General features: G+C 38.3%; 1 protein-coding gene across 1 annotated transcript in view; it reads right to left on the bottom strand.

The window, feature by feature from the left end:
• The window catches only part of CR1 (complement C3b/C4b receptor 1 (Knops blood group)), a gene marked incomplete at both ends in the record, with an annotated part of 113,398 nt that overhangs the window by 11,954 nt on the left and 83,673 nt on the right, over window positions 1-17,771 (bottom strand). Inside the window, 3 exons of the mRNA XM_079905199.1 lie at window positions 8,380-8,455; window positions 9,464-9,487; window positions 11,335-11,520. Coding sequence (XP_079761325.1) covers window positions 8,380-8,455; window positions 9,464-9,487; window positions 11,335-11,520 — 286 coding nt within the window. The remainder of the gene's footprint in view (window positions 1-8,379; window positions 8,456-9,463; window positions 9,488-11,334; window positions 11,521-17,771) is intronic.

Genomic DNA, 17,771 nt, shown 5'->3' with positions numbered 1-17,771 from the left:
TAACTCAAAATAGAGTGAAAAATGAGAGTTTGTCTACCATTCTCTAGAAAGATACTGACTCATTATACCAGAGTAGCTAAGACAAATCCAATAAAATAGAGGGACAAAAAAAGGATTATTGAAAGAAAGAGGAAATATTTCAACCCTGTACTATACACAGTTCTAGATACTGAAATTCAGTGATACAAAATCAGATTCAGAAATGGGCAAAGAAAATTATCAACAGAACGTGTGAAAGGGTTCATGATTTTGCTTCAGATAACTTGGACTAGAGCCTTAACTCTTAACAACTTTCCACTGATATGATTTTAAGTAAGTCACTGAATTTCTCTGCATCTCAGAGGCTTCTCTGCTTTGGGATGATAATATTATTGGGTCTACCTACTTCACAGAGTTGTTTTGAGGGCCAAAGAAGACCACAAATGGTAAAGCATTTTGTAAACAATGTTTTAGCTGTTGCTATTCTTACTACTAGTCTTGACTACTGTAAAAGTGGAGATCAAAAGTCATTAAATAAAAATTATTTTGAGTCCCTTGTAGGTAGGTGGTCCCTGTTCACAAGTAGCTCATTGTCTGCAGAGGGGCATAGTGAGGAGTGTAGTGGACACCAAGAAGACAAGAGAGAATTTAAAGAGTGTGAGAAAGGACAATTCAGGGAGAGCAGGAAATGGCTAGCTTGTTTGCAAGAAGTTCTGCTCTGATACTTTGTTTTTTTTAAAGTTTATATTGGCATCCTCTGTGCATATCAAAACTACAATTTCTGTAAAGCTTCCTTAGGAGACTGTATTTGCTTAGAACATTTGCTATAGAAAACTGTTCATTTAAAGTTCAAACTGTTTCTCCTGGATATAGTTTGCTCCTATCTCATTGACTTTGACCACATTGATTTTGTTATAATTACATCAACTAGTACACAAGCTGTGTATGTTCTATTCCCAGTCAAAAACATTTCTTGGGCTTCCCTTATGGCTCAGTGGTTGAGAGTCCGCCTGCTGATGCAGGGGACACAGGTTCGTGCCCCGGTCTGGGAAGATCCCACATGCCGCAGAGTGGCTGGGCCCGTGAGCCATGGCCGTTGAGCCTGTGCGTCCGGAGCCTGTGCTCCGCAACAGAAGAGGCCACAACAGTGAGAGGCCCGCGTACTGCAAAAAAAAAACAAAAAAAAAACAAAAAAAAAACCACATTTCTTTATTTAGATCTGAATCCTTGCAAGGTTTTGGCAAGTTTAAAAAATAAATGGAGTTTATAAAAGATTATTATTAGTTTTTTAAAATTTTTATTTATTTACTTATACAACAGGTTCTTACTACTCATCAATTTTATACACATCAGTGTATACATGTCAATCCCAATCTCCCAGTTCATCACACCAACCCCTGCCCACCTCCGCCGCTTTCCCCCCTTGGTGTCTGTATGTTTCTTCTCTACTTATAAGTCTCAATTTCTGCTCTGTAAACCGGTTCATCTGTACCACTTTCTAGGTTCCACATATATGCATTAATATACATTATTGGTTTTTCTCTTTCTGACTTACTTCACTCTGTATGACAGTCTCTAGATGCATCCACGTCTCCACAAATGACCCACTTTCGTTCCTTTTTATGGCTGAGTAATATTCCATTGTATATATGTACCACAACTTCTTTATCCATTCGTCTGTCAGTGGGCATTTAGGTTGCTTCCATGACCTGGCTATTGTAAATAGTGCTGCAATGAACATTGGGGTGCATGTGTCTTTTTGAATTATGGTTTTCTCTGGGAATATGCCTAGTAGTGGGATTGCTGGATCATATGGTAATTCAATTTTTAGATTTTTAAGGAACTTCCATACTGTTCTCCATAGTGGCTATATCAATTTACATTCCCACCAACAGTGCAAGAGGGTTCCCTTTTCTCCACACCTTCTCCAGCATTTTTTATTTGTAGATTTTCTGATGATACCCATTCTAACCAGTGTGAGGTGATACCTCATTGTACTTTTGATTTGCATTTCTCTAACAATTAGTGATGTTGAGCAGCTTTTCATGTGCCTCTAGGCCATCTGTATGTCTTCTTTGGAGAGATGTCTATTTAGGTCTTCTGCCCATTTTTGCATTGGGTTGTTTGTTTCTTTAATATTGAGCTGCATGAGCTGTTTATGTATTTTGGAGATTAATTCTTTGTCCGTTGATTCGTTTGCAAATATTTTCTCCCATTCTGAGGGTTGTCTTTTTGTCTTGTTTATGGTTTCCTTTGCTGTGCAAAAGCTTTGAAGTTTCATTAGGTCTCATTTGTTTATTTTTGTTTTTATTTCCATGACTCTAGGAGATAGATCAAAAAATTTGTTGCTGTGATTTATGTCAAAGAGTGTTCTTCCTATGCTTTCCTCTAAGAGTTTTATAGTGCCTGGTCTTACATTTAGGTCTCTAATCCATTTTGAGTTTATTTTTGTGTACAGTGTTAGGAATTGTTCTAATTTCATTCTTTTACATGTAGCTGTCCAGTTTTCCCAGCACCACTTATTGAAGACACTGTCTTTTCTCCATTGTATATCCTTGCCTCCTTTGTCATAGGTTAGTTGACCATAGGTGCGTGGGTTTATCTCTGGGCTTTCTATCCTGTTCCATTGATCTATATTTCTTTTTTTGTGCCAGTACCATATTGTCTTGATTACTGTAGCTTTGTAGTATAGTCTGAAGTCAGGGAGTCTGATTCCTCCTGCTCTGCTTTTTTCCCTCAAGACTGCTTTGGCTATTCAGGGTCTTTGTGTCTCCATACAAATTTTAAGATTTTTTGTTCCAGTTCTGTAAAAAATGCCATTGGTAATTTGATAGGGATTGCATTGAATCTGTAGATTGCTTTGGGTAGTATAATCATTTTCACAATATTGGTTCTTCCAATCCAAGAACATGGAATATCTCTCCATCTGTTGGTATCATCTTTAATTTCTTTCATCAGTGTCTTATAGTTTTCTGCATACAGGTCTTTTGTCTCCCTATGTAGGTTTATTCCTAGGTATTTTATTCTTTTGTTGCAATGGTAAATGGGAGTGTTTCCTTAATTTCTGTTTCAGATTTTTCATCATTAGTGTATAGGAATGCAAGAGAGTTCTGTACACTAATTTTGTATCCTGCAACTTTACCACATTTATTGATTAGCTCTAGTAGTTTCCTGGTGGCATCTTTAGGGTACTCTACGTATAGTATCATGTCATCTGCAAACAGTGACAGTTTTACTTCTTCTTCTCCATTTTGTATTCCTTCTATTTCTTTTTCTTCTCTGATTGCTGTGTCTAGGACTTCCAAAACTATGTTGAGTAATAGTGGTGTGAGTGGACATCCTTATCTCGTTCCTGATCTTAGAGGAAATGCTTTCAGTTTTTCACCATTGAGGATGATGTTGGCTGTGGGTTTGTCATATATGGCCTTTATTATGTTGAGGTAGGTTCCCTCTATGCTTACTTTCTGGAGGGTTTTTATCATAAATGGGTGTTGAATTTTGTCAAAACCTTTTTCTGCATCTATTGAGATGATCATATGGTTTTTCTTCTTCAATTTGTTAATATGGTATATCACATTGATTGATTTGCGTATATTGAAGAATCCTTGCATCCCTGGGATAACTGCCACTTGATCACAGTGTATGATCCTTTTAATGTGTCATTGGATTCTGTTTGCTAGTATTTTGTTGTGGATTTTTGCATCTATATTCATCAGTGATATTGGTCTGTAATTTTCTTTGTTTTGTAGTATCTTTGTCTGGTTTTGGTATCAGGGTGATGGTGACCTCGTAGAATGAGTTTGGGAGTGTTCCTTCCTCTGCAATTTTTTGGAAGAGTTTGAGAAGGATGGGTGTTAGCTCTTCTCTAAATATTTGATAGAATCCACCTGTGAAGCCATCTGGTCCTGGACTTTTGTTTGTTGGAAGATATTTAATTCCAGTTTCAATTTCATCACTTGGAATTAGTGTGTTCATATTTAATATTTCTTCCTGGTTCAGTCTTGGAAGGTCATACCTTTCTGACAATTTGTCCATTTCTTCCAGTTTGTCCATTTTATTGGCATAGAGTTGCTTGTAGTAGTCTCTTAGGATACTTTGTACTTCTGCAGTGTCTGTTGTAACTTCTCCTTTTTCATTTCTCATTTTATTGATTTGAGTCCTCTCCTTCTTTTTCTTCAGGAGTCTGACTAATGGTTTATCAATTTTGTTTATCTTCTCAAAGAACCATCTTTTAATTTTATTGGTCTTTGCTATTGTTTTCTTTGTTTCTATTTCATTTATTTCTGCTCTGATCTTGATGATTTCTGTCCTTCTGCTAACATTGGGTTTTGTTTGTTCTTCTTTCTCTACTTCCTTTAGGTTTAACATTAGATTGTTTATTTGAGATTTTCCTTGTTTCTTGAGGTAGACTTGTAAAGGTATAAACTTCCCTCTTAGAACTGCTTTTGCTGCATCCCACAGATTTTGGATTGTTGTGTTTTCATTGTCATTTGTCTCTAGGTAATTTTTGATTTCCTCTTTGATTTCTTCAGTGATCTCTTGGTTATTTAGTAACGTATTGTTTAGCCTCTATGTATTTATGTTTTTAATGTTTTTTTCCCTGTATTTGATTTCTAATCTCATAGCGTTGTGGTCAGAAAAGATGCTTGATATGATTTCAATTTTCTTAAATTTACTGAAGCTTGATTTATGACCCAAGATATGATCTATCCTGGAGAATGTTTGTGCGCACTCGCGAAGAAAGTATAATCTGCTGTTTTTGGATGGAATGTCCTATAAATATCAATTAAATCTATCTGGTCTATTGTGTCATTTAAAGCTTGTGTTTCCTTATTAATTTTCTGTTTGGATGATCTGTTCATTGGTGTTAGTGAGGTGTTAAAGTCCCCCACTATTATTGTGTTACTGTCGATTTCCTCTTTTAGAGCTGTTAGCCGTTGCCTTATGTATTGAGGTGCTCCTATGTTGGGTGCATATATATTTATAATTGTTATATCTTCTTTTTGGATTGATCCCTTGAATGTTACGTAGTGTCCTTCCTTGTCTCTTATAACATTCTGTATTTTAAAGTCTATTTTATCTGATATGAGTATTGCTACTCCAGCTTTCTTTTGATTCCCATTTACATGGAATATCTTTTTCCATCCCCTCATTTTCAGTTTGTATGTGTCCCTAGGCCTGAAGTGGGTCTCTTGTAGACAGCATATATATGGGTCTTGTTTTTTTATCCATTCAGCAAGCCTGTGTCTTTTGGTTGGAGCATTTAATCCATTCATGTTTAAGGTAATTATCGATATGTATGTTCCTATTTCCATTTTCTTTATTGTGTTGGGCTTGTTTTTGTAGGTCCTTTTCTTCTCTTGTGTTTCCCACTTAGATAAGTTCCTTTAGCATTTGTTGTAGAGCTGGTTTGGTGGTGCTGAATTCTTTTAGCTTTTGCTCATCTGTAAAGGTTTTGATTTCTCCATGGAATCTGAATGAGATCAGTGCTGGGTAGAGTATCTTGGTTGTAGGTCCTTCCCTTTCATCACTTTAAGTATATCATGCCATTCCCTTCTGGCTTGTAGAGTGTCTGCTGAGAAATCAGCTGTTAACATTATGGGAGTTCCCTTGTATGTTATTTGTCATTTTTCCCTTGCTGCTTTCAATAATTTTTCTTTGTGTTTAATTCTTGCCAATTTGATTACTATGTGTCTCGGTGTGTTTCTCCTTGGGTTTATCCTGTATTGGACTCTCTGCACTTCCTGGACTTGGGTGGTATTTCCCTTCCCATGTTAGGGAAGTTTTCCACTATAATCTCTTCAAATGTTTTCTCTGGTCCTTTCTCTCTCTCTTCTCCTTCTGAGACCCCTATAATGCAAATGTTCTTGCATTTAATGTTGTCCCAGAGGTCTCTTCAGCTGTCTTCATTTCTTTTCATTCTTTTTTCTTTATTCTGTTCTGCAGCAGTGAATTCCACCATTCTATCTTCCAGCTCACTTATCCATTCTTCTGCCTCAGTTATTCTGCTATTGATTTCTTCTAGTGTATTTTTCATTTCAGTTATTGTATTGTTCATCTCTGTTTGCTTGTTCTTTAATTCTTCTAGATCTTTGTTAAACATTTCTTGCATCTTCTCAATCTTTGCCTCCATTCTTTTTCTGAGGTCCTGGATCATCTTCACTATCATTATTTTGAATTCTTTTTCTGGAAGATTGCCTCTCTCCATTTCATTTAGTTGTTTTTCTGGGGTTTTATCTTGTTCTTCATCTGGTACATAGCCCTCTGCCTTTTCATCTTGTCTATCTTTCTGTGAATGTGGTTTTTGTTCCATAGGCTGCAGGATTGTAGTTCTTCTTGCTTCTGCTGTCTGCCCTCTGGTGGATGAGGCTATCTAAGAGGCTCGTGCATGTTTCCTGATGGGAGGGACTGGTGGTGGGTAGAGCTGGCTGTTGCTCTGGTGGGCAGAGCTCAGTAAAACTTTAATCTGCTTGTCTGCTGATGGGTGGGGCTGGGTTCCCTCCCTGTTGTTTTTTTGGCCTAAGGCGACCCAACACTGGAGCCTAGCTGGGCTCTTTGGTGGAGCTAATGGTGGATTCTGGGAGGGCTCACACCAAGGAGTACTTCTCAGAACTTCTGCTGCCAGTGTCTTTGTCCTCACGGTGAGGCACAGCCAACCCCCACCTCTGCAGGAGACCCTCCAACACTAGCAGGTAGGTCTGGTTCAGTCTCCTATGGGGTCACTGCTCCTTCTTCTCAGTCCCAATGTAGACACTACTTTGTGTGTGCCGTCCAAGAGTGGAGTCTCTGCTTCCCCCTGTCCTGTCAAAATGTTGCAATCAAATCCCGCTAGCCTTCAAAGTGTCATTATCTAGGAATTCCTCCTGCCATTGCCGGACCCCCAGGTTCAGAAGCCTGACGTGGGGCTCAGAATCTTCACTCCAGTGGCTGGACTTCTATGGTATAAGTGTTCTCCAGTTTGTGAGTCACCCACCCAGTGTGACTGGGTGGGATTTGATTTTATTGTGGTTGCGCCCCTCCTACAGTCTCATTGTTGCTTCTCCTTTGTCTTTGCATGTGGGGTATCTTTTTTGGTGAGTTCCAGTGTCTTCCTGTTGATGATTGTTCAGCAGTTAGTTTTGATTCTGGTGTTCTCAAAAGAGGGAGTGAGAGTGGTCATTCTACTCCTTCATCTTGAACCAATCTCAAAGATTATTATCTTTTTAAAATACCCATGCAAAACCTTAATTCTTCCACACTGACAGCCTGGGTATGTGTGCCAGTGGGACACACTTTCTAACTTCTCGTGCCCTGATAGGGTCAGTGTATAGAGGTTGGAGTCTGAAATGTTTTAGCAAAACAAGGATACCAACATTCTCATCAACACCCTTGTAAAAATTCCTTCTATTTTCTCTTTTGCAAAATTTGAGTCCTTCATAAATTCTATGCTTTTAAAAAAAGTGTTCTTCTTATCATATATATTTTTTTAAAGAAAGTAACAGACACAAAATGGAACCATTTGATCCCAAGACTTAATTGCAGTTTTGACCTGCAGAAATTAATCTTAATCAACCAGTCTGAAATTTTCTGGTCAGCATCAATAAGGTAATCTGTTATGTAGGTCCTCTCCACCTCCCAGAGGAAGAAGAGGTAATCAATTTAATAAATCCTTGCTGTCTAACACCTCTGCCCTGCCTCCAAAGAAGATGTCCTGATTTAAAACTAATCCTTGTTTCCCTGAATAGCTCCTTTGCCCCACTCTTCTTCCTATGAAAACCTTCCGTTTGTACAACTCCTCTGTGCATCCTTCTAGTTGCTAAATGGGATGCTGCCCAATCCATGAATCTTTTAATAAAGCCAATTAGATCTTCAAATTTACCCAGCTGAATTTTTTTGTTTTTAATAGTATAAATCCTTCTTTATGCCTAATATGTGTCATCAGCCTTCTTTATAAGAATTATCACCTCTGTTTATGCAGTACTTCTTTTTTGAGGTTTTCTTTGTAAAAAATTAATCCCCATAAACCAAAAATAAATAGAGTTGAGGGACCAGAAGGGGGAGTTCTCCTGCCCTAGGAAGACAACAGAGACTAGCAGGAAGAAGAAAGACTCCTTTTCTTTCCTGGAAAGGGCTCAGCCAATGAAAACTCATGGACTCTTTGTTTACTACAGCCTGCCCAACTTCCTTTTCCTCCCAAGAAAAGCACTCTCCTTCCCTTGTCATGCAGGGACTTGCATATGACTCACCATGGTTGCAGACTTCAAATTGCTATTCTCTGTGGATCCCAAATAAACCCATTTTTGCTGGAGAAATAACTGGCAGTCTATCTGTTTTAGGTCAACATCTTTTACATCTCTTTGGCTTCCAAGAAGCAGCAAATAGAGTTATAAACATATTCTAGGAGAATATGGCCGTACTTACCCTTTTTTGCGCTTTAGAATTATCAAACAGGAAACAATGACAGGTAAAATCAAGAGGATCATACCAAAGAACATGCCTAGGCAGTAAAACATGGTAATTAAATGCATGGAAAATATAAACTGTAGGTTTCAAACTGTGTCTTAATGAGTTTTTAAAAAGTAAGTATAGGGCTTCCCTGGTGGCACAGTGGTTGACAGTCTGCCTGCCGATGCAGGGGACACGGGTTCGTGCCCCAGTCCGGGAAGATCCCACATGCCGCGGAACGGCTAGGCCCGTGAGCCATGGCCGCTAAGCCTGCGCGTCCGGAGCCTGTGCTCCGCAACGAGAGAGGCCACAACAGTGAGAGGCCCGCGTACCGCAAAAAAAAAAAAAAAAAAACCCAATAAAAAGTAAGTATAAATTCTGTTTTTAAAACACGCCCCCCACAGGCTTATCTTTAAGATTTCCCCTCTGCTCCAGGTTTAATCTAGCATATTAGTCTTATTACCCCAGGGTTATAAATGAGCAGTGAGAGAGCAGTTTGTGACCTTTGTCCAACAGCAGCATTTCAATAAGTGGGTGAGAACAAGCACTGGAGCTCCTCTGCTCAGCTCGCCATGACCCTGCATGTCTCTTGTGTGAGGCGCAAGGCACGAGCTACTCTATGCAGCAGACTCTACTGATTCTCTTAGAAACTCTACCACAAAACTATTCCTCTCACATAGGCAGATCACAGAAATGGGCTTAGAAAATTTGTCTTTGTGGCTTTCAATTTATGCAAATGGGCATGACTACTATCCTGAAGACTATTCCCAGGTTATAAACTAAAGAGCAAGTTGCCTTCTCCAGACACACTAAAATGGGAAGAATGCTTCTTTTTTTATAATGGTTCAAAGATAGTAAGGGAACTTTGATAAAGGACACTCACTCTATATGCATATAAGGATACCAGTTTTGCTACACTATGGCCTGAATTCATTATTCTTTTCTTTCTAATTAAAATTGCAGTCTAGGATATTTTGATCTCTCTTTTTACATTTCACTTATTATCAGTGGATACCTACTGTTAAGGATGTTTCCTCAGCAAACCCTTCATGAAACTTACCAGCTATGAGCTCATCACTCGTGCCTAAAAGGAAGCAAAAGCCACAAAAAACATCAGTCTGGCACACAATATGATCAAACAGGAGCTCTCAGCCAGTTATAATTCATCCTGATTTTTTTCTGTACAGATTCTTAACTTTTCTCTAATATAAAAAGCCATTGGTTTTAGTCACACAATCTCATATTATTTTGTGTATGCAGCAAAGTCTGTTTTTTTCTTTTAAAATTACTGTTTTGTCATAAAAGTAGTATAATTAGAGCAGAGAGTTTATAAAACAGAACAAAAGAAAAATATCATCCATAATCCTACTATCCTGAAATACTTTAGTACATTCCCTTCTAGTACATTTTCTCATGCATCTAAGTTTTTACATAGTTATAGAATATCTAATCTTTGAACAGTTGAATTAAGTGCTCAACATATGTTAACTTTTACAACCTTTATTATTACCACAACCAACACTACTGCTATGTGTATAACATTATTAACACTTCATTATATTTTTAACATATTTCTCATCTGTCTACTGCTTTCTTATTTACTTTTAAAAGTTCATAAGTTCTAAGTCAAATTTGTTGACCTTTTATAATTTTCTCTATCATATCAAAATTTTCCAAAAGTTGTTTTTCTTTTTCTAGCTGTTTTATCTTCTTTTTTTTCCTTTTCTACTTTAGCTTTCCTATGTTGACTTTTAAAACTTTTAACTATTTATTAAATCTGGTATTTATTGTAAGATATAAAGAAAGGTTCCAAATTTTTTCAGTGCTACGTATACTATTTGATCATCTTTTTCTCCCCCTTGGATTGATGGTGTCTCCGTTATTAGATTGTTTTCTGTAAGATACTTTAATTTCTATTTATACTAGCTCTATTTTATTAATATCTACTTTATTCCATTTTTAATAAAGATAAGTCTATTTTCGGTGATATAAAATGATTTATGTATTGTGACTTTCTATTTTAATATCTGGCAGGTCAGTCCCCCGACATTATGTGAATTTTCTGTCTCTCACAGCCACATCGTTAGAATACTCAAAAGACATTCAGATAGGCAGTGATCTTTTTGCCAAAGAAATGAATATAATTTGATATTAAGGGAGTATCAAGTTTATAATTTAGAAATATTATTTGCGAGTGAGCTTTGTTAATGCATTTAAGGCATTAACTGTAAAAAAATTGTATCTTGAACAGTCTTGGTATTCAACCACATAATTTAAGTAAGAGTGATAAGAATGGGGGAGAAGAGAAGGCTAAGACTAATTTAGATTAAGGAAGGTTATTCATTATTCATTTTGCTCATCTGTTACTTGATGTGTACAAGTTTAAGGTTAAGGATTTTCTATTTTACATCACCCTCTAGTTGCCAGCAGAAGGCTACCCTTCTACAGATCTCAATGACACATGATTCCTAAATCACTGTATCCAATGTACCAGGTTAAAATCCTGTAGTCTACACCAGTGTGGGAGACCGGCCAGCTAGTCTCTGCAAGTTGGAAGGTGATCCCCGACTCATGCTGAAAACATTCTTGAAGGCCTGCTCTACCACTAATCTGCTACTGAATTTTAAGACCCATAGGATGTAATCAAATTATTACTGTGCAATGTATGCAGCAATAGAGTGATAATGGGCAAAAAAGGTTCAGAGGAGTCCCTGAGGAGAGATGGATGGGTTAAGAAGTGTGAGGAGCAAGGCTTGCCTTATTCTCATTGCTAAGGGCTTTTGGGGAAGAATTAGGGACTCTTACTGCACTCCTTAGCTCTTAGCTAATGCACACCATATGGCACACCACCACATTCAGTGTCAGTACAGATGAATGAATGAACAGTAACCAGGGCTGGGAAGGACCTACATTCCTTGCACTTGCACTTACGAGAGGTACATATGGCCAGAGGAGGGTCCCACAGGTCATCTTCCTGGCACTGACTCCAGGGACTGCCTTCCAGAGTATACCCATCTTCACACTCCAAAGTTACATTATCTCCAGAGTGATATACTTTTCTTATTTTCAGTTCCTTCTTGATTCCATTCATAATCTGTGGGAGGCTACACTTTACTTCTGAAATTAGAAAAAGAAAAAAAGAAATTGATATTTTACTGTTAGTTGAAACTTTGCTTCTAGCAAAGATGAGTCATGTCTTCCATCAAAAATTATTGATACCTCTCCTACAACATCTTATTATTTAAAATTCTCTGACTTCCCTTTTTATGTAAAGCAAGGGAATATAAATATATTGCTTATAATTATTTTAAATTATCATACCTTAAATTATTGTTAACTCTTCAACAGGAAAGTTATAGAAAGGTTAGGAATTAGGATAACCACGTTCTAGCCTTGGAACCACTTGGACCACACCATAAGAAAACAGGAATATCATTTTAACTCTCTTTAGGTATACAACGGGTATTTTGTCTCTTGAATAAATGCATATTTCTGGCTCATTTCTATACATAGAACAAAGAAATTAATAAATTATGATTCTGAATTTAAAGTATTAATTTTCTACTTAATTTTATCTCATTTACCTTGTAAAAATTAATAAATAGAAACCTTAAATTAAATAATTAAATAGAGTCTGGAGACCAGAAGGGGGAGCTTTCACACACTGTGATGACAGCAGAGCTCAACAGCAAGAAGAAAGACTCCTCTTCTTTCCTAGCAGCAAATCAGCAAGGAAAAGCCATGGACTCTTTGTTTGCTAGAGCCCTTACAACTTTCTTTTCCCTTCTGTTAAAACAGTTCTCCTTCCTTTGCTATGCAGGGACTTGCATGTGGCTCACCATGGCTGCAGACCCCAAACCGCAATTCTCTGCTGATCCCAAGCAAGACCATTTTTGCTAGAGACATAACTGGCAGTCTATTTGTTTTCGGCGAACAAGCCCATCCTTTGTTTTGCTTTCTTTCTCTGCCTTGCCACTGATACCTTCCAAGCAAAGCCTGCTTTTCAGTTGTAATGGTCTCAAAATTAGACTAAGTTCTCTTTTTAAAATAAAAACCAACAAGGTAAAGTGGCATTTCTCAAAATATGGTCTGTGGTCCTGCTACATCAAAATATTCTGATGGGTTTGTTAAAAATAGACCTCTGGACTCTACCTCAACATATCAGAGAGTTCTTGAGAATGGAATTTAAGAATCTGTCTTTTTAGGGAAAAGTGTTCAAGATGGTAGCATAGGAAGACCCTAAACTCACCTCCTCCCATGGACACACCAAAATTACAACTACTTACAGAGCAACTACCTATGAAAATGACCTGAATGCTAGTGGAAAAAAAAATTTCCATAACTAAAGAGATAAAGAAGGAACCATAATGAGATGAATAGGAGAGGTAGAGACATGGTATAGTCAAGACCCACAGCCTTGGTTGGTGACCCACAAATGGGAAGAATATCACAATCATAAAGGTCCTCCCCGAGGAGTGAGGAGTCTGAGCACTTCACTGGGCTCCCCAGCCAGGGGTCCTGCTCCAGGGAGATGAGCCCCCTAGCTTTGAAACCCAGTGGGGCTTATGTTCGGGAGTGCCAGAGGGTTATAGGAAACAAAAATGTCACTCTTATAGGGCACGTGCAAAGTCTCATATGCTCCGAGTCCCAGCACAGAGGCAGTAGTCTGGAAAGAGCTTCAGTCCGACCTACTTGCTGATCTTGAAGAGCCTCCCAGAGAGGCAGCAGGCAACTGGGATTCCCCTTAGACACTGTTAGCAGCCACTCTGGGGAGCTCACTCTACCGAGATAACAACAGTGCTAGCAAATGCCATTTGGAAATCCTCCCTCTAGCCTATTCGTGCTGGAGGCTTACCACCACCAGTGGGCCTGTACCAGCCCAACCCAACCCAGACATGTACACAGCCATGTGGGGACCTGGCCCCACCCACCAGCAGGACAGCACCTGCCCTGAGTCCCTCTGGGCCATGCAGACAGCCACATAGGGACCTGGCCCCAACCTACGGTGGGCTTGCATGAGCCCTGAGCCCCCAGGGTCATGTAGACAGCCTCATGGGGACCCAGCCACTCATACTAGTGGCCCAGCACCAATGCTGAGCCCACCACCACCACCAGGCTATGCAGACAGCCACACAGGGACACAGTCTTACCCTTCAGTGGACCAGCATCAGCCCCACATCCCCCTGGGTGTGCAGCCAACCATGAAGGAAGCTTACCCAGCCCTCCAGTGGGCCCACAGCTACTGTACAAAGCATGGCCTAGCAGCCAACTTGGCTAGTTGTCAGCCCCACATACCAGTGTGCCCACAGTAGTTGATACCACCACAAAAGAAGGGCACAAGCATCACACATAGGGGGCGCCCATAGAGCATACAGCGTTCATGACCAAAGGGGAGCATGCTGCTGGAACCACAGGATGTTTCCTACCATGGGCACTTCTTCAAGATCAGGAAACATAATGGACCAACTTAACACACAGATATAAACACTGAATATTGGGCAAAATGAGGAAACAGAGGTGTATGTTCCAAATGATTGAACAAGACAAAATTTCCATAAAAGAAATAACTGAAGTGGAGGTAAGAAAACTACATGATAAACAGTTCAAGGTAATGGTCATAAAGATACTCACTGAACTCAGGGGAAGAATGGATGAGCACAGTGAGAAGTTTAACAAAGGAATAGAAAATATAAAGAAGAACCAAACAAAGCTGAAGAATACAATAACTGAAATTAAAAATACACTAGAAGGAATCAACAGTAGATTAGATGATGCAGAGGAGTAGATCAGTGATCTGAAAGACAAAGTTATGGAAATCTCTTAAGCCGAACAGAAAAGAGAAAAAAGTTTTTTTAAATGGGGATAGTTTAAGAAACCTCTGGAACAATATCAAGCATACTAACATTCACATGATGGGGGTCCCAGAAGGAGAAGACAGAGACCAAGGGGCAGAGAACTTATTTGAAGAAATAATAGTGGAAAACTTCCTTAACCTGGGGAAGGAAACAGACACCCAAGTAAGGAAGTACAGAGAATCACAAACAAGATGAACCCAAAGAGATTTACACCAAAACACATACTATTAGAGTGGCAAAAAGTGAACGATTAAGAGGGAATATTAAAAACAGCAAGAGAAAAGCAACTAGTTACGTACAAGGGAACCTCCATAAGAATATCAGCTGACTCTTTAACAGAAACTTTGCAGGCCAGAAGGGAGTGGCACAATACAATCAAATGATAAAAGGGGAAAATCTACAAACAAGAATATTCTACCTGGCAAAGTTATCACTCATATTTGAAGGAGAGTTTTACAGACAAATAAAAACTGAAAGAGTTCAGCACCACTAAACTGGCTTTACAAGAAACGTTAAAGGAACTTCTTTAAGTGGAAAAGAAAAGGCCACAATTAGAAATGTGAAAATTATGAAAGAAAATATCTCACTGGTAAAGGCAAAATAGTAGATCAACTATTTATAAAGCTAGCAGGAAGGTTAAAAGACAAAAGTAGGGAAATCATCTATATACAAAATAAGTAGTTAAGGGATACAAAAAACAAAAAGATGTAAAATATGACATCAAAAATATTCAACATTGTTGTGGGAGGAGTAAATATGCAGGGTTGTTAGAATACATTCGAACTTAAGAGATCATCAATTAATCATATATACATCTATATGTAATCATAGATGAGAGATAGATAGATAGATGATAGATAGATAGATAGATAGAGAGCTGTTATATATGAACCTCATGGTGACCACAAACCAAAACCTATAATAGATACACACAAAAAAAGAGAGAAAGAAATCCAAAAATAATGCTAAAGAAAGTCATCAAATTGCAAAAGAGGAGAGGAAAAGAAGAAAGAAGAACTACACAACAAAACAATCCCCCAAAATTAACAAAATGGCAATAGGTCCATATCTATGAATAATTACTTTAAATGTAAATGGACTAAATGCTCCAATCAAAAGACAAAGAAAGGCTGAAAGATACAAAGAACTCATACAACTCAACATCAAAAAAACAAACAATCCAATTAAAAAATGGGCAGAGGATCTGAATAGACATTTTCCAAAGAATACATACAGATGACCAGCAGGCATGTGAGAAGATGCTCAGCATTATTAATCACCAGAGAAATGAGAATCAAAGCCATAGTGAGATATCTCCTAACACCTGTCAGCATGGTTAATATCAAAAGAAACAAATAACAAGTGTTAGGAAGGATGTGGAGAAAAGGGAACTCTCATGCACTGTTGTTGGGAATGTAAATTGTACCCACTGTGGAAAACAGTATGAAGATTTTTCAAAAAATTAAAACTAGGGACTTCCCTGGTGGTGCAGTGGTTAAGAATCTGCCTGCCAATGCAGGGCACGTGGGTTCGAGCCCTGCTGTGTGAAGATCCCACATGCTGCAGAGCAACTAAGCCCGTGTGCCACAACAACTGAGCCTGCACTCTAGAGCCCATGAGCCACAACTACTGAGCCTGCATGCCACAATTACTGAAGCCTGCACGCCTAGAGCCCATGCTCCGCAACAAGAGAAGCCACTGCCATGAAAAGCACGCACACCACAACAAAGAGTAGCCCCCGGTCTCCACAACTAGAGAAAGCCTGCATGCAGCAACAAAGACCCAATGAAACCAAAATTAAATAAATTAATTAATTAAAAAAATTAAAACTAGAACTACCACATGACAGCAATTCCACTCCTGTGCATTCATCTGAAGAAAATGAGAACACTAATTAGAAAAGATATATGCACCCCATGCTTATTGTAGCATTATTCACAAAAGCCAATATATGGAAGCAACCTAAATACCCATCAATAAATGAATGGAAAAAGAAGATGTGGTATACATACACAATGGAATATTCCTGAGGCATAAAAAGAATGATATCTTACCATCTGCAACAACATGGATGGACCTCGAGGTACTATGCTAAATGACATGGCAGACAGAGAAAGGCAAGTACTACATGATTTCACTTATTGTGGAATCTAAAAACAAAACAAAACAAATGAACAAACATAAGAAAACAGAAACAGAGTTATAGATACCGAGAAGAAACAGGTGATTGCCAGAGGGGAGGGAAATGGGGTGAAGAAACAAATAGGTGAGGGAGATTAAGAGGTACAAACTGTCAGTTGCAAAATACATGGAAAGTAGTGGGATACAAAATTAATGCACAGAAATCTCTTGCGTTCCTATACACTAATGATGAAAAATCTGAAAGAGAAATTAAGGAAACACTCCCATTTACAATTGCAACAAAAATAATAAAATACCTAGGAGTAAACCTACCTAAGGAGACAAAATACCTGTATGCAGAAAACTATAAGACACTGATGAAAGAAATTAAAGATGACACAAACAGATGGAGAGATATACCATGTTCTTGGATTGGAAGAATCAATATTGTGAAAATGACTATACTACCCAAAGCAATCTACAGATTCAATGCAATCCCTATCAAACTACCACTGGCATTTTTCACAGAACTAGAACAAAAAATTTCACAATTTGTATGGAAATACAAAAGACCCTGAATAGTCAGAGCAATCTTGAGAAAGAAAAACAGAGCTGGAGGAATCAGACTCCCTGACTTCAGACTATACTACAAAGCTACAATAATCAAGACAGTATGGTACTGGCACAAAAACAGAAATATAGATCAATGGAACAGGATAGAAAGCCCAGAGATAAACCCACGCACATATGGTCACCTTATCTTTGATAAAGGAGGCAAGAATATACAATGGAGAAAACACAGCCTCTTCAATAAATGATGCTGGGAAAACTGGAAAGCTACATGTAAAAGAATGAAATTAGAACATTTCCTAACATCATAAATGAAAATGAACTCAAAATGGATTAAAGACCTAAATGTAAGGCCAGGCACTATAAAACTGTTAGAGGAAAACATAGGCAGAACACTCTATGGCATAAATCACAGCAAGATCCTTTTTGACCCACATCCTAGAGACATGGAAATAAAAACTAAAATAAACAAATAGGACCTAATGAAACTTCAAAGCTTTTGCACAGCAAAGGAAACCATAAATAAAATGAAAAGACAACCCTCAGAATGGGAGAAAGTATTTGTAAATGAAGCAACTGACAAAGGATTAATCTCCAAAATATACAAGCAGTTCATGCCGCTCAATATCAAAAAAACAAACAACCGAATTCAAAAATGGGCAGAAGACCTAAACAGACATTTCTCCAAAGAAGATACACAGATTGCCAACCAACACATGAAAGTATGCTCAACATCACTAATCGTTAGAGAAATGCAAATCAAAATTACAATGAGGTCCATTCTCTGGTAGGTCTGTGTCTTTATTCCCGTCTTGCCCCTAG

This window comes from Stenella coeruleoalba, assembly GCF_951394435.1.
Source record: "Stenella coeruleoalba genome assembly, chromosome: 1".
NCBI classification, from domain to species: Eukaryota; Metazoa; Chordata; class Mammalia; order Artiodactyla; family Delphinidae; genus Stenella; species Stenella coeruleoalba.
The sequence above is the reverse complement of the archived record's forward strand: the minus strand, read 5'-3'. Positions and strand labels throughout refer to the sequence as shown.